At 38.4% G+C, this 19,573-nt stretch overlaps 1 protein-coding gene across 1 annotated transcript; it reads left to right on the top strand.

The window, feature by feature from the left end:
- The first annotated feature begins 1,578 nt into the window (after positions 1 to 1,578).
- On the top strand, positions 1,579 to 18,568 carry LOC131154826 (nitrogen regulatory protein P-II homolog). Its single transcript, XM_058107594.1, has 8 exons — positions 1,579 to 1,968; positions 2,064 to 2,109; positions 2,315 to 2,342; positions 5,248 to 5,335; positions 5,430 to 5,497; positions 5,778 to 5,847; positions 18,132 to 18,167; positions 18,257 to 18,568. The coding sequence occupies exons 1-8, from the start codon at positions 1,779 to 1,781 to the stop codon at positions 18,328 to 18,330; spliced, it is 600 nt and encodes a 199-aa protein (XP_057963577.1). The 5' UTR covers positions 1,579 to 1,778; the 3' UTR covers positions 18,331 to 18,568.
- The last annotated feature ends 1,005 nt before the right edge of the window (positions 18,569 to 19,573 follow it).

The following is a 19,573-nucleotide window of genomic DNA, read 5'->3' as shown; positions in this document are numbered from 1 at the left end:
AATTGAAGAGAGTGAATGAGTTTACCTTATTTAGGAGTAGTGCCTACAATGCTCTTACGACAAATCTACTCTGATTAAAATGTTGATGGCGGAGATAGAAACCCAGTGGTATTTCCCGTTTTTCGATCAACGCACATTTGATCGAGGAAATCGAGGAGAGAAGAAGAGAGTGAGGAGAGAGAAAGTGACAAGAGAAACAGAGAGAGAGAAAGAGAAAATTCAACATGGGGGGTCTCTTTAACTCTCCTGAAGCTGAGAAGCTTCAGAAGTTAACATATTATATATATATATATATATATATATATATATTATATCATATCATATTAATATATTAATATATCATATTATTAAAATTATAATTCTTATTAATTAATTAATTATTTTTTACACTTTTATGCATATTAATTTTCTGGGGCATTTATCAGTTTATGATCTTGTGTTTGAGTTTACATTCCCATCATACAAGATATGCATTATTACAGACCAAACTTTAATGCATTACAATATAACATAAAATGTATTCATTCTTTTTTGCTCTCCTAATTGTCACCATGTAGTGTGAGTTTTGAGATCCTCATGGTTTTGATCGTACCTCAACTCTGCGTGCTTTCTAAGAGAATTATCTTTTTAAGCACTAAATGTACAAGTGAGATATTTTGGATTTGTCATAATCAAAACGGAATAGGACTCATAAAGTCAACATAGTTGATGAGCTGGCTTCAAATTGAGCTTTAACGCTATTTCTAGCCCAAACACAGTAGCCCCCAGGTTGAAGACTTATTTTTAATTTGTATTTTATTTTAAAAATGATGTATTTGTACTATTCATAGATGAATGAATGTAGAGGTTTTGTACAAAACGGGTAATTAATGAAATCTCAATTCCGCCCCGATGAGATTGAGAGAATCAAAATGAGAGACTCGCTCTAGGTCTGGTGAAGACCTTATATGATACTTAAAAATGATTACTAAAAAACTAAATTAAAGAACACAAATCTCCTAAATTTGGCTATATAATGGCCGACAAAATGGGGTGTCTACAAATATTATGTCTTCTTAAAAAATCTCAAAAAATATTTTTAAAAATTTTGAAACCTTTATGGTTAGTTTGGATCAACGATATTGATAGGAAAAGAAAAGAAAATGAAAATGACAAGGAAACTTATTTTTTATTGCTTTTTTCTCTTTGTATCAAATATTACTAAAAATGAAAGGTTGTACATTAAAAACTAAAGAAAATTAAACGTAAGTGGTGTACATTTTTATTCATTAATTTAATATTATTTATTTTCTTGATAAACAAACATATGAAATTAAATTCTTTTATATTTTTCTTTTTCTCATATTTTTCAAGTTCCAAATAGGCGATAAGTGGGTTCAATGAGATTTTTAAAATCTTAAATTTTATTTTTGTCAAATATAAAAAAAGTAAGTGCCCTTTAGCATAAATAGACCATGATTATATATATATATATATATATATATATAAAATGACAAAATCTAAGACGAGTCATTAATTATGAGTCTTACAAGCTCCTTGAATAAAAATTAATAAAGTTTTATTGAAGTGAATATTGTGAAAGAATAAAAAAAGGAATAAGAAAAAGTGGCGATTAGATGATAGGTGGAGGACTGTGGAATATAAGAAAGAAAGGGTCTTTCGGGGTTTATGGTTATGAACAATGCGTCATTGCGAAGCCGGAAAAATAAACATACTACAAACGCTACAAGCGTGAACTGCGAGGCAGTGGCAGAGGCATCGACCTCCATCCTTCAACCATGGCTGCTGCAATGGCGAAACCAGGCGCTCTCAGTCCCCTCTACTCTCACTTCAAAGAGCTTCCACTATTGGATTCCTGCTCGATCCGTGCCAGGCCCAGGGATTCTCAATTTTCTGAGGTCAATGTGAGGCTTAAACACACGCGAAACGCCTCAGTTCTTCCCGTAATCAGAGCCCAGAGCGCCCCAGGTGCGGAGTTAATTCCATTTCTTTTGTGGGTTTTGGATTCTCTCCATGCTGGGTGACGTTAATTTTCAGATGGGGTTGTGTTTGTTTGCTCGTAGATTACATTCCGGCTGCCAAATTTTACAAAGTGGAAGCGGTTGTGAGGTGCTGAGATCTCTCATTTTAATTCTTTTTTCAGTTTTAGTTTTCTTTTTCTTGCTTGGCGATGTGTTTGTTTTGTTTCGTTGCGTCATTTTCGTAAGTGCTGTTCCTTTTTGTTTGAAATAGTACAGCGATTCTGTTTGAAGATATGCTAATTCTTTTCCTGTTCCCGCTTTTGCATTTCTGCCGGCGAATTTGGAACAAAAAGGCCCTGGCGAATTCCGCAGGTTTCTTCGGTAAGAGCTGATGAACCATGGGCATTTTTTCTTTTTTATGTGCGTGTTTGTCTGTGTAGGTTTTTAGTGGGGCAATTCCTAAACGTCGCCATTCTCAATTGCATTGGTATGCTGGAAGCTTCTTGCTTTCTGCAATTCGTAGAACTGCATAAATTTTTCTCTGTTCTTTGGACTATGGAGTTTTGAGCCTTGAATTTAGAGTTATGCAGGGTTTGACAAAATTCAATACACTTTTGTATTTCATTTTGTTCAAAACCACGTAATCAAATCTAGGGCTTGGACTCCTTGCTGTCAGAAGCAGTACTAGTGTTTTCTGAAGAGCCTCGTGTTAAAATACTGAAACAAAGGGAAATCACGGGTAATAGATTCATAGTACAAATCTTCTGTCCCAAGTTCCAATTCCCAAATGCATTGTGCCATGCAATGAGCTATAACCTTCAAAAGTTCCAATTCTCTAAGTGCTGGAGCTCTTTCTTGACAAGATATGTTGGTGAGGGTTCACTGCCCTGCCCCTGCCAAACGGTCCATAATCATGTGCCATTAGCAAGGGGAAGGGGCACGGTGACAGTGGTACCAGCAGAGTGAGATACTGAGATGGATAGGGGATGTTTGATGGTACTTTGTGTTCACCAAGTTGAAGGGGGGCAATGTGGTTCTTTTTGTTTAGAGGGGATTTTTTTTTTTTTTTTTTTCGGTGCTGCCTATAAAAGTGAAAATTATATATGACGGGGAATTTCTTCTATAGGAGAAAACAGCTTCCCTGATGAGAAAGTAGTTCTGTCTTCAAACGAAGAAACATTAAGGGAAAATTACTCTTGTCTTGGAATATATTTTTAATGTTTCCCCAGTGTAGAACCTTTTCTTGTCCAACCAAACAATTCCTTTAAATGCTTTCCTATTTCCTCAAGTAATATTTCTTCTCCAACCAAACAAAGCCTTTAAATATATAACCATTTCCTTAAAGCATCTCTGATGGATATTTTCTTCTGTCTAAAAGGTAAAAACAGCTTCCCTAATGAAAACGTAGTGCCCTCTTTAAATTCAAACAAAGAAAAAAATAGGGAAAATTACTTGTGCCTTTAAAAATAGTTTTCCTATTTTACATTGATTTTTCTTTTCATCCACCCAACTCTAGCCTTTAAATGCATGGATATTTTCCTCGAGTAATATGTCTGTAATCTCAAGCAGAATTTTATATCATAGTTTTCTTGGTCATGATGTATATCAGAAGATTGATTGGTTCAAGTCAATTATTTTCCTACGTTCAATTCTTTGTTGGGGTCATCTGTGTTAGGCTGTTAGCCAATCATAAGGGATCCTTGTCTCATCAAACCCATACATTCATCTGTTCTTCACAATTATCCTGCTAATAATACTGTCATTTGGGTTGAGCTACCTGAATACTGTCCTGTTTGGCCCTAAAAATTATAAACTTGACAAAAATTTGAGCCTGAACTTCAGCATGGGTTGAGCTTGAGCCAGCCTAGCTCAACCTAAGTTTAACTGGCCTGAACTTTTGGTTATTATACATTTTATTATGTGTTATATATTTATTAATATTTAAATTAAATTAAAATTGATAATTAATTATCTATTTATTCATTCAAATTCTTGAGATTTGGGTTCTCGTATTATATCTAAAATTTTTATTTTTAAATTAAATTCAGATATATTTTTACTCAATTATGGGCCCATTATATTTTCAATTGTGAGCTGTTTAAACTCCAGTTGAACTAATTCAAAAACAATGGCCTGGACTTTCTTCTGCTATTAAAAAAATATGATGGCCTGCACTTGAGTTTGAACTTTTTCTTATTTGGACTAAGTTTGAGGAATGTTTTTGAACTAAGAATTGACTGGCCTACCTGTTAGTGGAACTTTAGGCGAGCATGAGCCCTCAACCACCCTTGTCCTAGCTCAGGGAAGTCCATTCTTTGGTTAACTTCAGGTCCTCCTAGACTTTCATCTTCTCATTCATGTTTACAAACTCTTTCTGTGCCACCCATACTACCACAGTTCATAGCAACTGTAACTGGAGATGTGATTCTCGATGTTATATATCTTGCAGTTTTATTGTGATTTGTCTTGCCCAAAATGTTGCATAATGGTGACGATTGGGTGGACATGTCAGGTTGGTGGTCGGAGTTGCCTTGGAATCATGTCCCATTTTACTTGAAGCAAATCTTTCATTGACAAGGATGTTACAAATACAATCTTGTTTGATGAAAAACATATAAATGCTCCTTGAGTCCTTGATAAGTCAGTGGGTTGGGGCAAAGGAGATCCATTTTCAAGTCTTACGAATCAAAAATGGGAAAACAAAACATAGAAATCTTGGCAATCTACTTAATCTCATTCCATTTTGAAGAAACTAGGATTGGAAAATCCATTATGTTGCAGGTTATCTGTATGTGATATATATTTTAGTGCTCAAATAAAAAGGCTTATTGTTCAAAATTTCAAATTGCGATGAAAGCTTCAAAAGTTTGATCCCATCTGTGACCTTGCTGTTGTTTTGCACTTTCCTATTACAATACTTCAAATCTGTTGTGAAAAGATGAATAAAGCTGCTGGAGTAATACGAAAGGATATTGGTGTCCAAGGAAACTTTCATATGGTGCATATTGAATAAAGCTGCTGGAGTAATACGAAAGGATATTGGTGTCCAAGGAAACTTTCATATGGTGCATATTGAATAAAAAAATATTCAGCGACTTGTCACCATTGGCTTCATTTTCTTTAATGTCTGTTCAACTTCTTAAGTTGCGCTAGTTACTTAATGCCCAACTCATAGAAGGAAAAGGATGGATAAGGCAAGTTATATAACATGAAGGCCTTGAACATATATCTATTCAGGTGCTACTCTTTTTGGTTTTAATCTATGGTTCCTATTGTTAATGTTAAGGCTCTCCTTAAAATGGGCATTCGTGGTGTTACGGTTTCTGATGTTCGAGGATTTGGTGCCCAAGGCGGTTCAACAGAAAGGCAGGGAGGTATTCTCTTGTTTTGTCTCCTCATGCTTGCTTGTCTTCTAGTTGGAGTAAATATTATTTCTCATTTTTGATATTTTTGTGCACCACTGTGTAGGCTCAGAATTTTCTGAAGACAAGTTTGTTGCTAAAGTTAAGATGGAAATTGTTGTGACTAAAGACCAGGTATTTAGAATATGAAGTCTGTGAGTGGGACTTATTTTATTTTTATCATGAATTAGAAATCATTGTGTAAATTGGCGAAAAAAGGATTCTTGTAGCCAACCCCACCTAGTGGGACTTAAGGCTTGGTTTGTTGTTGTTATTGTTGTATGAATTAGAAGTCAATCTTCTTTAGTCTTGTTAGTAATGAAATTTATTAGACACATAATTGAAGAGGATAATGTATTCAAAGAATGTTGATTGTTGGTTTCACTCCTAATACCTCAGCATTAATTTGTCTTAGGTTGAAGCTGTAATAGAGAAGATAATTGAGGAAGCAAGGACCGGAGAGATTGGTGATGGGAAGATTTTCTGTAAGACTTTGACTCCTGATTTTAATTGGCAGATTTTGAAAATTTTTACTCACCTACTTTCTGAACTTTAAAGCTGTAATACATGATAATGAACAGTAAAATATAGGGGCCGGATACTGGAATTTTAGATGAACTTGGTTATTTCACCAAGAGATGTTGCCTGATTTTATTTTTCTAATCATATGTCATCAATAACTCGGTATTAGGGTGTGTTAAGAAGATCGATAATATGGTGATAGAACAACCGGAATCTTCCAAGTTTCATGGGAGTTGCATCCTTATCCTGAAGCTCAAAGATATATATATAAACAAAAAACTTTTGGGACTACTTCTCAAGGAAACAATCTAGCTATTCAATGCTTATTTGTGATATTACCGTTGAGAATTCCACTTGTGAATTTGTCCCACATTGGAAAAATTGAGTGAATGATGGGTGCTTATATACATGATTAGACTCAAGACCCAACAGACTTAAACTTTTGGGTCAAGTTGGTGCTCACTCATGTGTTTCAAGACTACCCATGGGCTCCTACGGCCAACAAGTGGTATCAGAGCCGATGGTTTGTAACTCTGGGTGAGCGACCTAATGAAAGTCAAGTCATGAAACTAATTCTCCAAACGCACTAACAGTTGGAGGATCGTGTGTGACCGAGGCCAATAAGGATCATCTAGGTGTAGAAGATAGATCTGAATAAGTTTAAGATGTGGGAGGTAGGATTGTTTCGGAGGCACGTGGAATGCAATCTGAGGCACGTAAAACGTGTTATGACCCTAGGAGTACATGGGTGGACTTGATACACATGGGTGAGCACTAACTTGACCCAAAAGCTTAAGCCTATTGTGTTTTGGGCCCAACCATGTATATAAGTACCCATCATTCACCCAAAATTTTCAATGTGGGACAAACTCACAAGTGGAATTCTCAACAATCTCCCCCTTACTTGTTAGTTCCAATTGCTTCCCCTTGAACGGAAATCGTTTCTCTTATGGGAGTAAGCCCAATTCCCCAACAGTTGCTCAAGTAGGCCTTACCACTGACGCCTTATGTGCCTTGGATGGGTATTCTACGTGCCTCCGAACCAATTCTACCTCTTATGTCTTGACCCTATTCGGATCCATCCCAAGTCTAGGTGATCCTTATTGACCTTGATCACACACTTGGAAATTTTGAGTGAATGATGAGTACTTATATACATGATTGGGTCCAAGAGCCAATAGGATTAAGATTTTGGGTCAAGTTGGTGCTCACCCATGTGTATCAAGCTTACTCATGGACTCCTACGGTGCTAACAAGAAGCATAAGAGCCGATGGTTTGTAACTCTGAGTGAGCGACATTGTAAAAAAGTTGAGACGTGAAGTTAATTCTCTTGACGTGCTAACAATTGGAGGACCAAGTGTGTAATTGCGGCCAATAAGGATCATCTAGGTTGGGGATGGATCCGAATAAAGTCAAGATGTGAGAGGTAGGATTGATTTGAAAGCATGTGAAATGCAATCTAACGCATTTAAGGCGCTAGTGGTAAGACCCACTTGAGCAACTGTTGGGGAATTAGGCTTACTCCTATAAGGGAGACAGTTTCCGCTCAAGGGGGAGCAGTTGGAACTTACAAGTTAGGGGAAGATTGTTGAGAATTCCACTTGTGAGTTTATCCCACATTGAAAAAATTGAGTAAATGATGGGTGCTTATATACATGGTTGGGTTTGTTAGGGATTTAGGAACAACATTCACACAACAATTAAAATAAACAAGCAAAATAGGAACACCAGATTTAATGTGGTTCGGTCCAATCTGACCTAAATCCACAGAGCACACCGAATTTCACTATAACTTGGGAGAAAATACAACAAGAGGAGGAGGCACCACTCAACTCAACTCAGCCTTTCTCACACCTTTCTCTCTCTCTCTCTCTCTCACCTTCAGCATAATTACTCTCACATACACATCACGCACACGCATCTCCATTATATAGTTGAATGGGATGGATAGTAAAGGAAGGTGTTTAATGGGATTCAATGGGATGAGTGGATTAGCACTGACACTCCAGCGCATCAAAGCTGGCTCTCCGCAGCTCATCCTCATCAAGGCTCATCAAGACTCTCCGTTTCCATTTTAGCTCAACAAGATGTGGTGGTAAGACCCACTTAAACAACTGTTGGAGAGTTGGGATTGCTTGCATGAGGGAGACAGTTTTCGTTCAAGGGGGAGCAGTTGGAACTCACAAGTGAGGGGTATATTATTGAGAATTCCACTTGTGAGTTTGGCCCACATTGGAAAAATTAAGTGGACGATGAGTGCTTATATACATGGTTGGGCCCAAGACCCAATAGGTTTAAACTTTTGGGTTAAGTTGGTGCTCACTCATGTGTATCAAGCCCACCCATGGACTCCTCCAGTGCTAACAATTACAAAATAATCCAGGAATGCATGATCTTTGGTTTACAATCTATTGGTACAAATCCCATAACCAGCATTGATTGTGAAGCAGATTATTAACAGAAGGTTTGTTGCTGCCAAAATCCGTGGGACCAATTCACATTCTTGATCACCAGCAAAAAATGAAGAAGCTTAAAGGACCTGGGGAGTACTCGAGGGATCTTAAGTCAAGAAGGATGAAAGAGATTACAATCAAAAGGCAACAGTAAGAATAAGTTTACTGTGTCCTACCCCCTCATGAGCTCTCTTTTTATAGTTGAGCTACCTCCATGTTTAATACCTTGTGGATTTAAGTCGAAGGAGGTTATGGGGCTTTAATTCCCGTGGTTCAAACTTATACCCTTTCATTTCCCTCCATAATTTAGGGGTCAATCCCTTTGTTCTCTTCCATAATTATCCTAACCATTCACTATCCTTGACCAAGTCTTCGTTTATGCATCATTTTTATCCCCAGCAAATACCCCCACTCTCGCGCCTTGGTAGTCTCTTTCAGGCTTTAGGAGTATTTTATATCATAGAACTAAATACCATGTTTTATTTATTTATTTATTTATTCTATGCCAGATTAGATTCACAATAAACAAACCTTGGCCTCTTCACTGAGCTAAACATACCTTGGTTCAACTGAGCCAAGCAAATCTTGGTATTCAATCCGAGTCGAGCAGACATTGGCATTCAATTCAAAGTGAGCAGATCTTAGCATTCAATCTAAGGTGAGCATACCTTGGCTATCAATCCTGAGCTTAGCTCAGCTATTTACTCCAAGCAGAACTTAGCTGCCAAATCTAAGCAGAGCTTAGCTGTCAATACTGAGCATAGATAATCTATCTGTTCTGAGGAGAGCTCAACTGTCAAGTTGGCTTTCTGCTGAGGAGCTTGCATTTTCCAAGAACCGTTGTCTCAGGATATGCCTTGGTGCTGAGATTCTTAGAGCCTTTTCTTTTATATTCCCCAAAAACATAGGGAACCACAAAGCCTTTTTTGTATTTCGATGTTTCCTTTTCCCAAGACTTCTCCTCCACTATAATAGAACCCTCTTAGCCTCACTTCCCCAATCTTCCTTGTCATCCTATCCATCCTCATCGGGGCTAGAATGGCAATATCCTACAGAGCTGATCCCGGTAATAATGATATCAGGGGCACTTCATCTCGAATTGATCTTGGTAGGATGGAAGACTCCTTCATAAACCTAGTGGGTATTTGTTGAGAGTTTTTTTGTTCTTTTGGGACTTCTGAGGCCCTTGAACCTCAATTTATTTGGCAGCTATGAGTTCCATTTGGCAAGGAAAGGCATTTTTGTCTTTAAGGTCATTCATTCGAGTGACATTCTTTATGGATTGCTTTTGCATCTTGTCCATTTGGCCTCGACAGTCCAACATACTTTGCTGAAGCATCCTTACTTTTTCTTCCATGGTGAGTCTGAGCTGTACATTAAAGGTAAAATGGTTACCGAAGATGGGTAGAGAATAATTAAAAAAAAAAAAAAAATGATAAGATGTGCAGACTCCAGAAGGCCTCATGGTGGAGGGAGGAACCTAGGGTCTTGAGTATCACCATACTCAGCTCATCTTTGTTCTCTTGGGGAAGGTAGTGATGCACATGTTGGAGGAGATGATAGGGTTGTGAGTTTCTGATCTTAATAAGCCGAGGTGTGCCCTGTTGAACTTCAAAGGCAGTTTCAGTTGTGTTGTTTATGGTGTGGCTTTTATACTCGGGGTTTCATAAACAAAGGAAGGAAGAAAAACATAAGGGTGTTGCACAACAGGGACTCGTCAATGTGTGGCCTGTTCTCGTTGATGAGTAGATACCGAGAGGCCCAAAAGTTCAGAATTTCTGAGATACTGAGAGTAGAAAAATGGGCTCGTTGACGAGTGCCCTGTTCTCGTCGACAAGTGCATCTGGGCTACGAGAAAATATTTGAATTTTGAATTGGATTGGAACGTTGGTATGGTTGGGAATTCGGAGGAAAACTTTCGAGGGAGTCTTATTTATGTTCTTCTGGGTGTGCATTGACAGAAGAGAGAGATCATTGTGAAGTGTATTGTGTACTTTGATATTTCTTAGTGAAATTATTGTACCGATTGCTTCCGTGGATGTAGGCTTTGCCAAACCATGTTAATTCTCGTGTTGGTTCTTGTTGTTTTTCATTTACTGGTTGTGTTTCATTTGCTTGTTGTTGTTTTACATATTCTGCTGTGCATCCTTTATCCGATCATTATTACAACAAATTGGTATTAGAACGATTGTTGTCATGACATCGGAATCATCTTCTGCAAGATTTGACATTGTAAAATTCGATGGAATCGAAAATTTCGGTCTATGGCAGAAAAGAGTTAAGGATATACTTGTGCAACAAGGAATGAGAAAGGCTTTACTTGGTGTTCAACTAGATGGAATGGATGAGGCTTCATGGGGAGAATTGCAAGCAAAGGCCGCTTCTACAATATGCTTGTGTTTGGCCGACGAAGTGCTTTATTGTGTGATGGAGGAGGATTCTCCAGCGGCTATATGGCGAAAGTTAGAAAACTGGTACATGTACAAATCTCTCAAGAATAAACTTTTTCTTAAGCAGCGTTTTTATTGGCTTAAGATGGTTGAAGGATCAAACTTAGATCAACATATAAATGCCTTTAATCAAATCATAAGTGACTTGATGAGAGTTGATGTTAAGTTTGATGAAGATGATAAAGCTTTGATGTTGCTAAACTCCTTGCTATCGACTCATACCTATGAAAATCTAATTACCACCCTTACGTGGGGAAAAATGACTCTTGATCTAGAAGAGATAACAAGCGCTTTACTGAATTTTCATCAAAGACTGAAAATATGTGATGAAGGAGAAGGACTTGTGGTGAAAGGAAACAATGAGCGTGGCAAAGGAAAGTTTAAAAGTGGGTCAAGTCAGAAATCCCGTACTCAATCCAAGAAGAAAAAGGAAATTCGGTATTATAAATGCGGTAAAAAGGGGCATGTCAAATCGGAGTGTCCGGATTGGAAGAAAGGGAACGCTGAAAAGCATGAGGGGATTTCGAAATTAGCGAATGTGGTTCAAGAAGGAGGCTCGGTTTGTAGTGATGGTGGTGTTCTTTTAGTTTCATCGGGGTTGGATAACCTTACGGATTCTTGGATACTTGACTTGACATGTTCTTACCATATGACTCCAAACAAGGAGTGGTTCAACACTTATAGGTTAGTGAACTCAGGTTCAGTTCTTATGGGTAATGATGTTTCTTATAAGATCATTGGCATAGGAAATGTTAAGATAAAAATGTTTAATGGTGTTGTGAGAACCTTGAGCAATGTAAGATATATACCAGAGTTAAGGAAGAGTTTGATATCACTTTGCACCTTGGATTGTAATGGTTTCAAGTACAATTTCAAAGGTGGAGTTATGAAAGTATGGAAAGGAAATCTGACGGTGATGAAAGGACAAAAGTTAGATGGGAATATCTACACATTGCAGGGAACTATTGTTGTAGGTGAAGCTGTAGTCATAGATGCCGAATCTGATGATCTTGTCTTGTGGCATATGCGTCTTGGGCATATAGGGGAACATGATATGAAGGAATTACACAAGAGGAAGCTCTTGAAAAGTTTGAAATCATGTCAGCTGAACTTTTATAGGATTTGTGTTCTTGAAAAAAAAAACAGGGAAAAATTCAAACCAGCTGTACACAAGACGAAAGGTATTTTTGATTATGTGCATTCCGATGTTTGGATTCGGTTAGAGTTGCATCAAAGGGTGAATATGTGTATTATGTGAATTTTGTTGACGATTACTCACGGAAAGTCTGGGTATACTTCATGTGACACAAGTCTGATACGTTTGCCACGTTCAATTTGTGGAAAGATGAAGTGAAAAACCAGACGGGAGGAGAATCAAATATCTAAGGTCAAACAATGGGACTAAGTATGCTAATTCTCGGTTTATGGAGTTTTGTGAGCAGCAGGGCATTAAGAGACACTTTACCGTTCGCCGGACACCTCAGCAAAATGGTGTGGCGAAAAGGATGAACCGGAATCTGGCTGAAAGAGCTCGGTGTCTTAGGCTAAGTGCAGGGCTACTAAAGAACTTTTGGGCCAAGGTAGTTAGTATGACTTGTTTTCTGATAAACCGATCACCAATGGCATCACTAGAGGGTAAAGTGGCAGAAGAGGTATGGACAGGAAATGTAGTAGACTACTCCGAATTCAAAGTGTTCGGGTGTCTTGCCTATGTCTACGTGTCTAGTGAGGAGAGGTCTAAGCTTGACCTGAAGTCTCGTTGTTGCATCTTTTTGGGATATCAGAAGAGTGTGAAGGGGTACAAGCTGTGGGACTCGGTGGCAAATAAGGTGGTGATTAGTAGGGATGTAGTCTTTAATGAAAAGGTTATGGTGAAGCGTACTCAAGATTGTGATGAATAGAAACAGGAACCAGAAAGATGTGGTAGTGATGAACATGTTGTGCAGGTGGAGTTGGAAGCTCAGGGTAAGGGCAATGATCATGGTCCTTTGGTTGTAGGGAGCTCTAGCTCGGGAAACTAGCAAGTCGACGATATTCCTATACGGAGATCCAGATGCACTATCAGACCTCTACCAAGGTATGAATTTGAAGAGTTAGTGTCTTATGCTTTCCTTACTAGTTGCAACGATTTAACTACATTTCAAGAGGCAGTGCACCGTCAAAAGAAAGATAGGTGGATGAGTGCAATGATTGAGGAGATGGAATCACTTCATAAGAACCAAACTTGGGAATTGGTGGAGCTTTCACATGGGAAGAGACCGATAGACTGTAAATGGGTATATAAGAAGAAAGAAACCATTTCAGAAAAGGAAGGAGAGAAATTCAAAACACGGTTGGTGGCAAAAGGATACTCACAGAAGAAGGGGATAGACTATGATGAGATCTTTTCAAATGTGGTCCAACACACTTCGATCAGAATAGTATTGGATCTATATGGTACAACCAGAGGGATTCAGTGAACTAGGGAAAGAAAACTTAGTTTGCAAGTTGAAGAAATCTCTTTACGGGTTGAAACAGCCTCCAAGGCAATGGTATAAAAGATTTGATTCCTACATGATCAAGATCGGCTACAAAATATGTGAGTATGACTACTGCGTATATGTGAACAAGTTTGATGATGGTTCTCTTATTTTATTATTATTGTACGTCGATGACATGTTGATAGCTGCAAAAGATTTAACTGAGGTGAATCAGTTAAAGGAACTGTTGCGTAAGGAGTTTGACATGAAGGATCTTGGTTTAGTCAAGAAAATACTTGGGATGGAGATTCGCCGGAACAGAATTGCAGGGAGGTTATGGTTATCTTAGGGCGGTTATGTGGAGAAGTTGTCAGAGAGGTTTAGCATGGCTGATACAAAACCGGTGTGCATACCTGTAGCGAGTCATTTTAAGCTGTCTACTGCAGATTGCCCAAGTACGGATGAGGATATTCGGGACATGTCAAAGGTCCCCTATGCTAGCGTTGTGGGGAATTTAATGTATGTCATGGTGTGTATGAGGCCAGATTTGGCACATGTCGTGAGTGTGGTGAGTAAATTTCTCTCTAATCCAGGAAGATTGCATTGGGAAGCTATCAAATGGATATTCAGATACTTACGGGGTACATCAGATTATGGCATCATGTTCGGCAAGCAACAGGGTTGTCCTTCAGTTATGGGGTTCGTTGATGCGGACTATACAAGAAATATGGATGAGAGAAGGTCTACAACGGGTTGTGTCTTTACCCTTGTAGAAGGACCTATATGTTGAAGATCCATGGTTCAATCTCTAGTGGCATTGTCCACAACTGAAGCATATGATAGTTGCTGAAGTTGCAAAGGAAGCCTTATGACTTACCAGTTTAGTCAAAGAGTTGCGATTATAGCAAGATGAAGTTGTGCTGCGTTGTGACATTCAGAGTGCTATTTACTTAGCAAAGAATCAAGTGTACCACGCTAGAACCAAGCATATTGATGTGAGGTTGCACCGGGTTCGGGAGTTGATTACTTCGGGTGAACTTGTATTGGAGAAGGTTCACACGTCTGAAAATGCAGTGGATATTTGTTAAAATCGATGGCTAGTGAAAAGTTCAAGCATTACTTGAACTTACTCCATGTTTCCAATTGATAGAAGGGAGACAAACCCAACCGAGCATTTCAAGTTCAAGGTGGAGTAGTTAGATATGTTTTTCGGGTTCTCCTAAGGGGCATATAATCGCGAGGGTGGAGATTGTTGTTTATGGTGTGACTCTTATACTTGGGGTTTCATAAACAAAGAAAGGAAGAAAAACATAAGGGTGCTGCACAACGGGGACTCGTCGACAAGTAGATACCGAGAGGCCTAAAAGTTCAGAGTTTCTGAGATACCGAGAGCAGAAAAATGGGCTCATTGATGAGTGGCCGTACTAGTTGACGAGTGGCCTTCTCTGGCTCGTTGACGAGTGCCCTGTTCTTGTCGACAAGTGCATCTGGGCTGCGAGAAAATATTTTAATTTTGAATTGGAACGTTGGGGTGGTTGGGAATTTGGAGTGAAAATTCCGAGGGAGTCTTATTTATGTTCTTCTAGGTGTGTATTGATAGAAGAGAGAGATCATTGTGAAATATATTGTGTACTTTGACATTTCTTAGTGAATTATTGTGCCGATTGCTTCTGTGGATGTAAGCTTTGCCGAATCACGTTAATTCTTGTGTTGATTCTTGTTGTTTCTCATTTACTGGTTGTGTTTCATTTGCTTGTTGTTATTTTACTTATTCTGCTGTGCATCCTTTATCCGATCATTATTACAACAAGTTGGTTGTCATGTTGGAGCCTGGAGTGAAGGAGAGCTTCTTCTTCACTTAAGAGGTCTCTTCGTGTTTTCAGCATCAAGTATATGCAAGTGCAAAGCATAATTGCTAGTGACCTATGGTTACGGGGCTGAGCCCACAGGAGGTAAGGCTAGACTCTTCAATTAACTCTTAATATGGGGTAACTCCTTGGTGAGTGGCCAAATGCTGCAATTTTTTTGAGACTATTGTAGTCTTGGCACGGCTGAGGGAAGGAAGTATGTGCCTCTAGGCTGTAAACAAAGGGAGAGTCAGGTGAAAGGACGTGTGAATTCAAGAAGGTAAGAGAATAATGATGATCATCTTGGAAGGGAATGGACCACACTAAAGGTCCTTGGAGGCCTATCTCTCTAGAAGAAAAATAGCATATGCTTTTTCATCCATGTATGGAGGCGGGCCTGGTTAAGAAAAATTTGCATCCTGCTTTGCAAGTGAAGTACCACACCTCACCCCAGTGAGTGTGCTTCCTCATCCGAAGGCAAGCCCTAAAGATTCCATAGGAAAGTTGGTGACCACGTCATAGAAGAAGGGAGGCAGAGCATACGAGTGTTTGCCAAGAGTTTGGGGCAAGTTGACATATATAAGTTACAGAATTGGAGGCTTTCTACAAAGAAGAGGTGAAGTAGGAAGTGTGGATCCAACTCAAAGAAATGCTCATAAAGGTAGGTTTCAACCTTTGAGGCCAAGGGGCACGTTCCTTGGCAGTTGGCAGGCAGACTTGATTGAAGGAGGTATGCAGTTTTGGAGCATAGGTGGACCAAGTTCTCCCAGCTGAGGAAACATTGTCTGCTACACATGCATGGAAGGAGATGTGTGGTCCTACATGGTCAGTGGTGTACAAGAATCATGAAATTTTTTTTCGAATCTATGACAAATAGATCAATGAGATGGTGTTGAAAGAAAATGTATAAGAGTGATCAAATAACTGTTGAATGTTTGAAGAACGTGCAAAGAGATGTTTGAATATCCGAAGAATGATGAGAAAGATGCTTGAATATTTAAAGATAATTTGAAGGATGTTCAAGAAATGTTCAGAAGGGATATTCAAGGAATGCTTGAAGGATATCCAATAAACATTCAAGGGATATTCAAAGGACTTTTAAAGAAAAATTAACAATATTCAAAGAAAAAAACCGCATGAAAGGAGAAGGAAGAGGCCTGCTGCGTGTCTATGGAGAAAAACCACAAGTTAACTTTCTCTTGGAGTAGGATGGAGGAAGTCAAGCAAAGAGTGGTCTCTTAGAGTGGATATTCAGGTCCAGGGAATATCTTGAGGTAGCGGTTCTTGGAAGATGCAGGCTCACTGGTCAAAAGTCAACTTGACAGCTGCTTGAATTGACAGCTGAGTTCTGCTCACATTTGACAGCAGAGCTCTGCTGATCATCGACTGCCGAGGTCTGCTTGGATTGACAACCGAGATGTGCTTGGTTCTATGTAAATGCTAAGGTATGCTCAGCTGTGTTTGGCCTGGTCTGCTTGGCTCAGCCTACTTGACTTGGTTGAACTGAGGTCTGTTTGGCTTGGTGAAGAGGCTACGTTTTGTTCTGATCAGGAAATGAATGTGGATCTACAGTGACTTGGAAGTAAAGATATTTGAAACTCCTAAGCCTGAAAGTGCTTCCAAAGCTTAGGATTAGGGGGCATTTGGGATAAAAATGATATATATTTATACAAAGACTTGGTCAAGGAAAGTGAAGTAATTCTTACCGAAGGATAATTATGGAGGAAAACATAGGGGATGTAACTTCTAAAGCATGGAGTGAAATGAAGGGGTATAACCCTTGAAATTGAAGCCTGACAACCTCCTTCGACTTGAAGGCATAAGGGGAGTAGCTTGTTAGATTACCACTTTACCTGAAAGCTTAAGCTATTAGGTTGTGGGCCAACAGCGCATATCAAGCTTTAAAACTCGCCTGCTCGTGCAGCCGAACAGTGTGTGGAGAGATTAACACACAATAAATAACACCTATGATAGGGAACATAATAATTTTTTTTAAACACCACATAATAAATGCGGGCAACAAGACTAAAACCCAAGACCTCCTAGTAACCAGCTCTGATACCATGTTAAATTACCACTTTACCTAAAAGCTTAAGCTATTAGGTTGTGGGCCAACAATGTACTTCAACATAGCTCAATTATAGCGTTAATTGCTCACTGAGAATCACAGAATTTCTCATGTGGTTTCATGCATAGGAAGGTTGAATTTTATGTCATGCTATCGGACCTAGTTCAAGGACATTCAGTTTATCTACCTCTGCATGTAGCTTTAGCTATAGGCCTTTCAGGTGGACTGGCTCTGGACCATTTTGTTGAACCTCATCCCAAAAAGGAAGGTTCAAGCTCAAGCTCAGCCCATTATTTTCGAATGAGCCTTGAGCTAACTTCAGGTGGCTTTCAATTAAGACTATAGCATGCATATAGTTAGAAAAGATTATATCCCCCATAAAAGTAAAATTTATGAATAGTAAGATCAGAACCCATGATATCAATAATTTGACTTAATTTTTTAATTAAATAATTAATTATCAGGTTATATTTTTTTTATACAATATGAAATGAATATGATATATGTATATGAATGGAAAATAGAACGGGCGAGTGTCAATCAAACCAAGGTTGAGCTAAGAATGGAAAATAGAATGGGTCAATGTCAAACTGAGGTCGAGCTAGCTAGCTCACTTGGCCCAAACTCAAGTGCAGGCACATAAAGTTAGGTCAAATAACTTAATAATCACAATGCACTGATCTTCATTATAATCAGAATTAATGATTATGTTGGTAAGTTTGCTACTTTATGACTGGCTGGTCACGGTTTTGGGTCCAAGAAAACAGCCTTTCTGTATAGAAAGGTAATGCTGTGTACACCATGTTGACCTTCCCTATCCTCTGTGTGCGGGGAGCCTTGTGGCATGGAGACGGCTTTGTAATCGTATGTTTCCGATATAAGACTTTCATTGAAAACTATACTACCAGAGAGAGAGAGAGAGTCACTATTTGATCAAACTCCTAATGAGGTTTCATTGTTTTTGTGTAGTGGTGCCCGTGTCAGACGTTATAAGAGTTCGCACAGGTAAATTATTAGTTCTTCTATATCATTTCAGAGGAGTTCTGCTTTTTCAAAGTGCATTCTAAGCAGTTTTATTGATGCCCAACTTTCAGGAGAGCGTGGAGAGCAAGCTGAAAGGATGACGGGAGGGCGATCTGATATTTCCCCCATTGCATCACCTGCTTGAGTCTTGAGATGAGCAATGAAGATCGAAGATTAGCATCTAACCCTTTTTTCAGCACTGTGCTCTAATAACATCCCTCCACCCACTCCATTTTTCTGGGCTAAGCTCAGAATATCGCAGTACTATTGTGTTTTTTTTTTCCTAAATACAACATCTAATGTGGAAGGAGAATAAAAGGGCAGCACAGTTTTGTAGTTTCTCTTTTTGTTAGAAACATAAAGCGCAAGCACAGTTTTCCCAAGCCATTGCTCTATTTTCTTATCTAAACAGCTTTAGCTGAACTGATAGATGATGGAGAAGAGCAGAATAACCAAGAACCAAAGGTGGGTACCCTTAGTGACTACAGGTTTTACAATGTTCAAGAAATGGAATGGAAGTATCTTGATCTGTCTCATGAGGAGACTCATAAGCCAACCTCATCTATGATTTATTCATTTATTTTTCTCTATCTGTTACACTCCCAAGGAATGATCCATCTTCACTGCAGGCGTTGGATGAGGCAGTGTTGATCTGCTTGCTTGCTGTGATAGGGGGAGTTCCAATATTAGATTGTGTTAGTGGGCCTGTTGTATAATGTTTGGCTGATATAATTAATGGGCTTAAATTTTAATCCCATTCCCGTTGTGGGAATTGATCTCTTGGGCCTTTTGGTTAAGGATCTAAAAAATTAGTTTTAAATGAAAATAAGGGATATTGTTAGTGTATTTTTCAAACTGAAATATGTCTCTTAGCTATTTTCGAAATTGTTTTTGAGATGCCTTTGGTTAAGAGCAATTTGTTAATAATAATAAAAATAATAAGTGTGTTATTAACAATGATTTTTCATTGTATGTGGAAAATTGCATATAAAAATACAGGAAATACCTTGAAAGTGTTTCTTGGAACCTATACTTTTAGGGGAGTTTTTGAATATTTTTTAAAAGTATTTACCTTGTGTTTGAAGAGGTCTTGGATTTGGATTTGGATTTGTATTGGATTTGGATGAAATATAATATAAATTGTAGGTTCGAAGTCCATTCTCCTAAACATAGTGTTAAGTAGTGTTTGGGAGTATGGATTTTTAAAAAATATAACGGATGTGTGCATATGATATGAGTTTATTTGCGGTGAATCAATTTAAATATAAAATTAATTCTAAGAAATAAAATACAAATATATATCACACTAATATTAAATAAGAGTTTAAAATGTAAAATTTGAGTAAAATTTAAATACTTTATTTTATAACATATGAGAAATTGAGCAA

Source organism: Malania oleifera, chromosome 5 (assembly GCF_029873635.1).
Source record: "Malania oleifera isolate guangnan ecotype guangnan chromosome 5, ASM2987363v1, whole genome shotgun sequence".
NCBI classification, from domain to species: domain Eukaryota; kingdom Viridiplantae; phylum Streptophyta; class Magnoliopsida; order Santalales; family Ximeniaceae; genus Malania; species Malania oleifera.
Note: the sequence above shows the minus strand (reverse complement) of the source record. Positions and strands in the feature narration are given on the sequence as shown.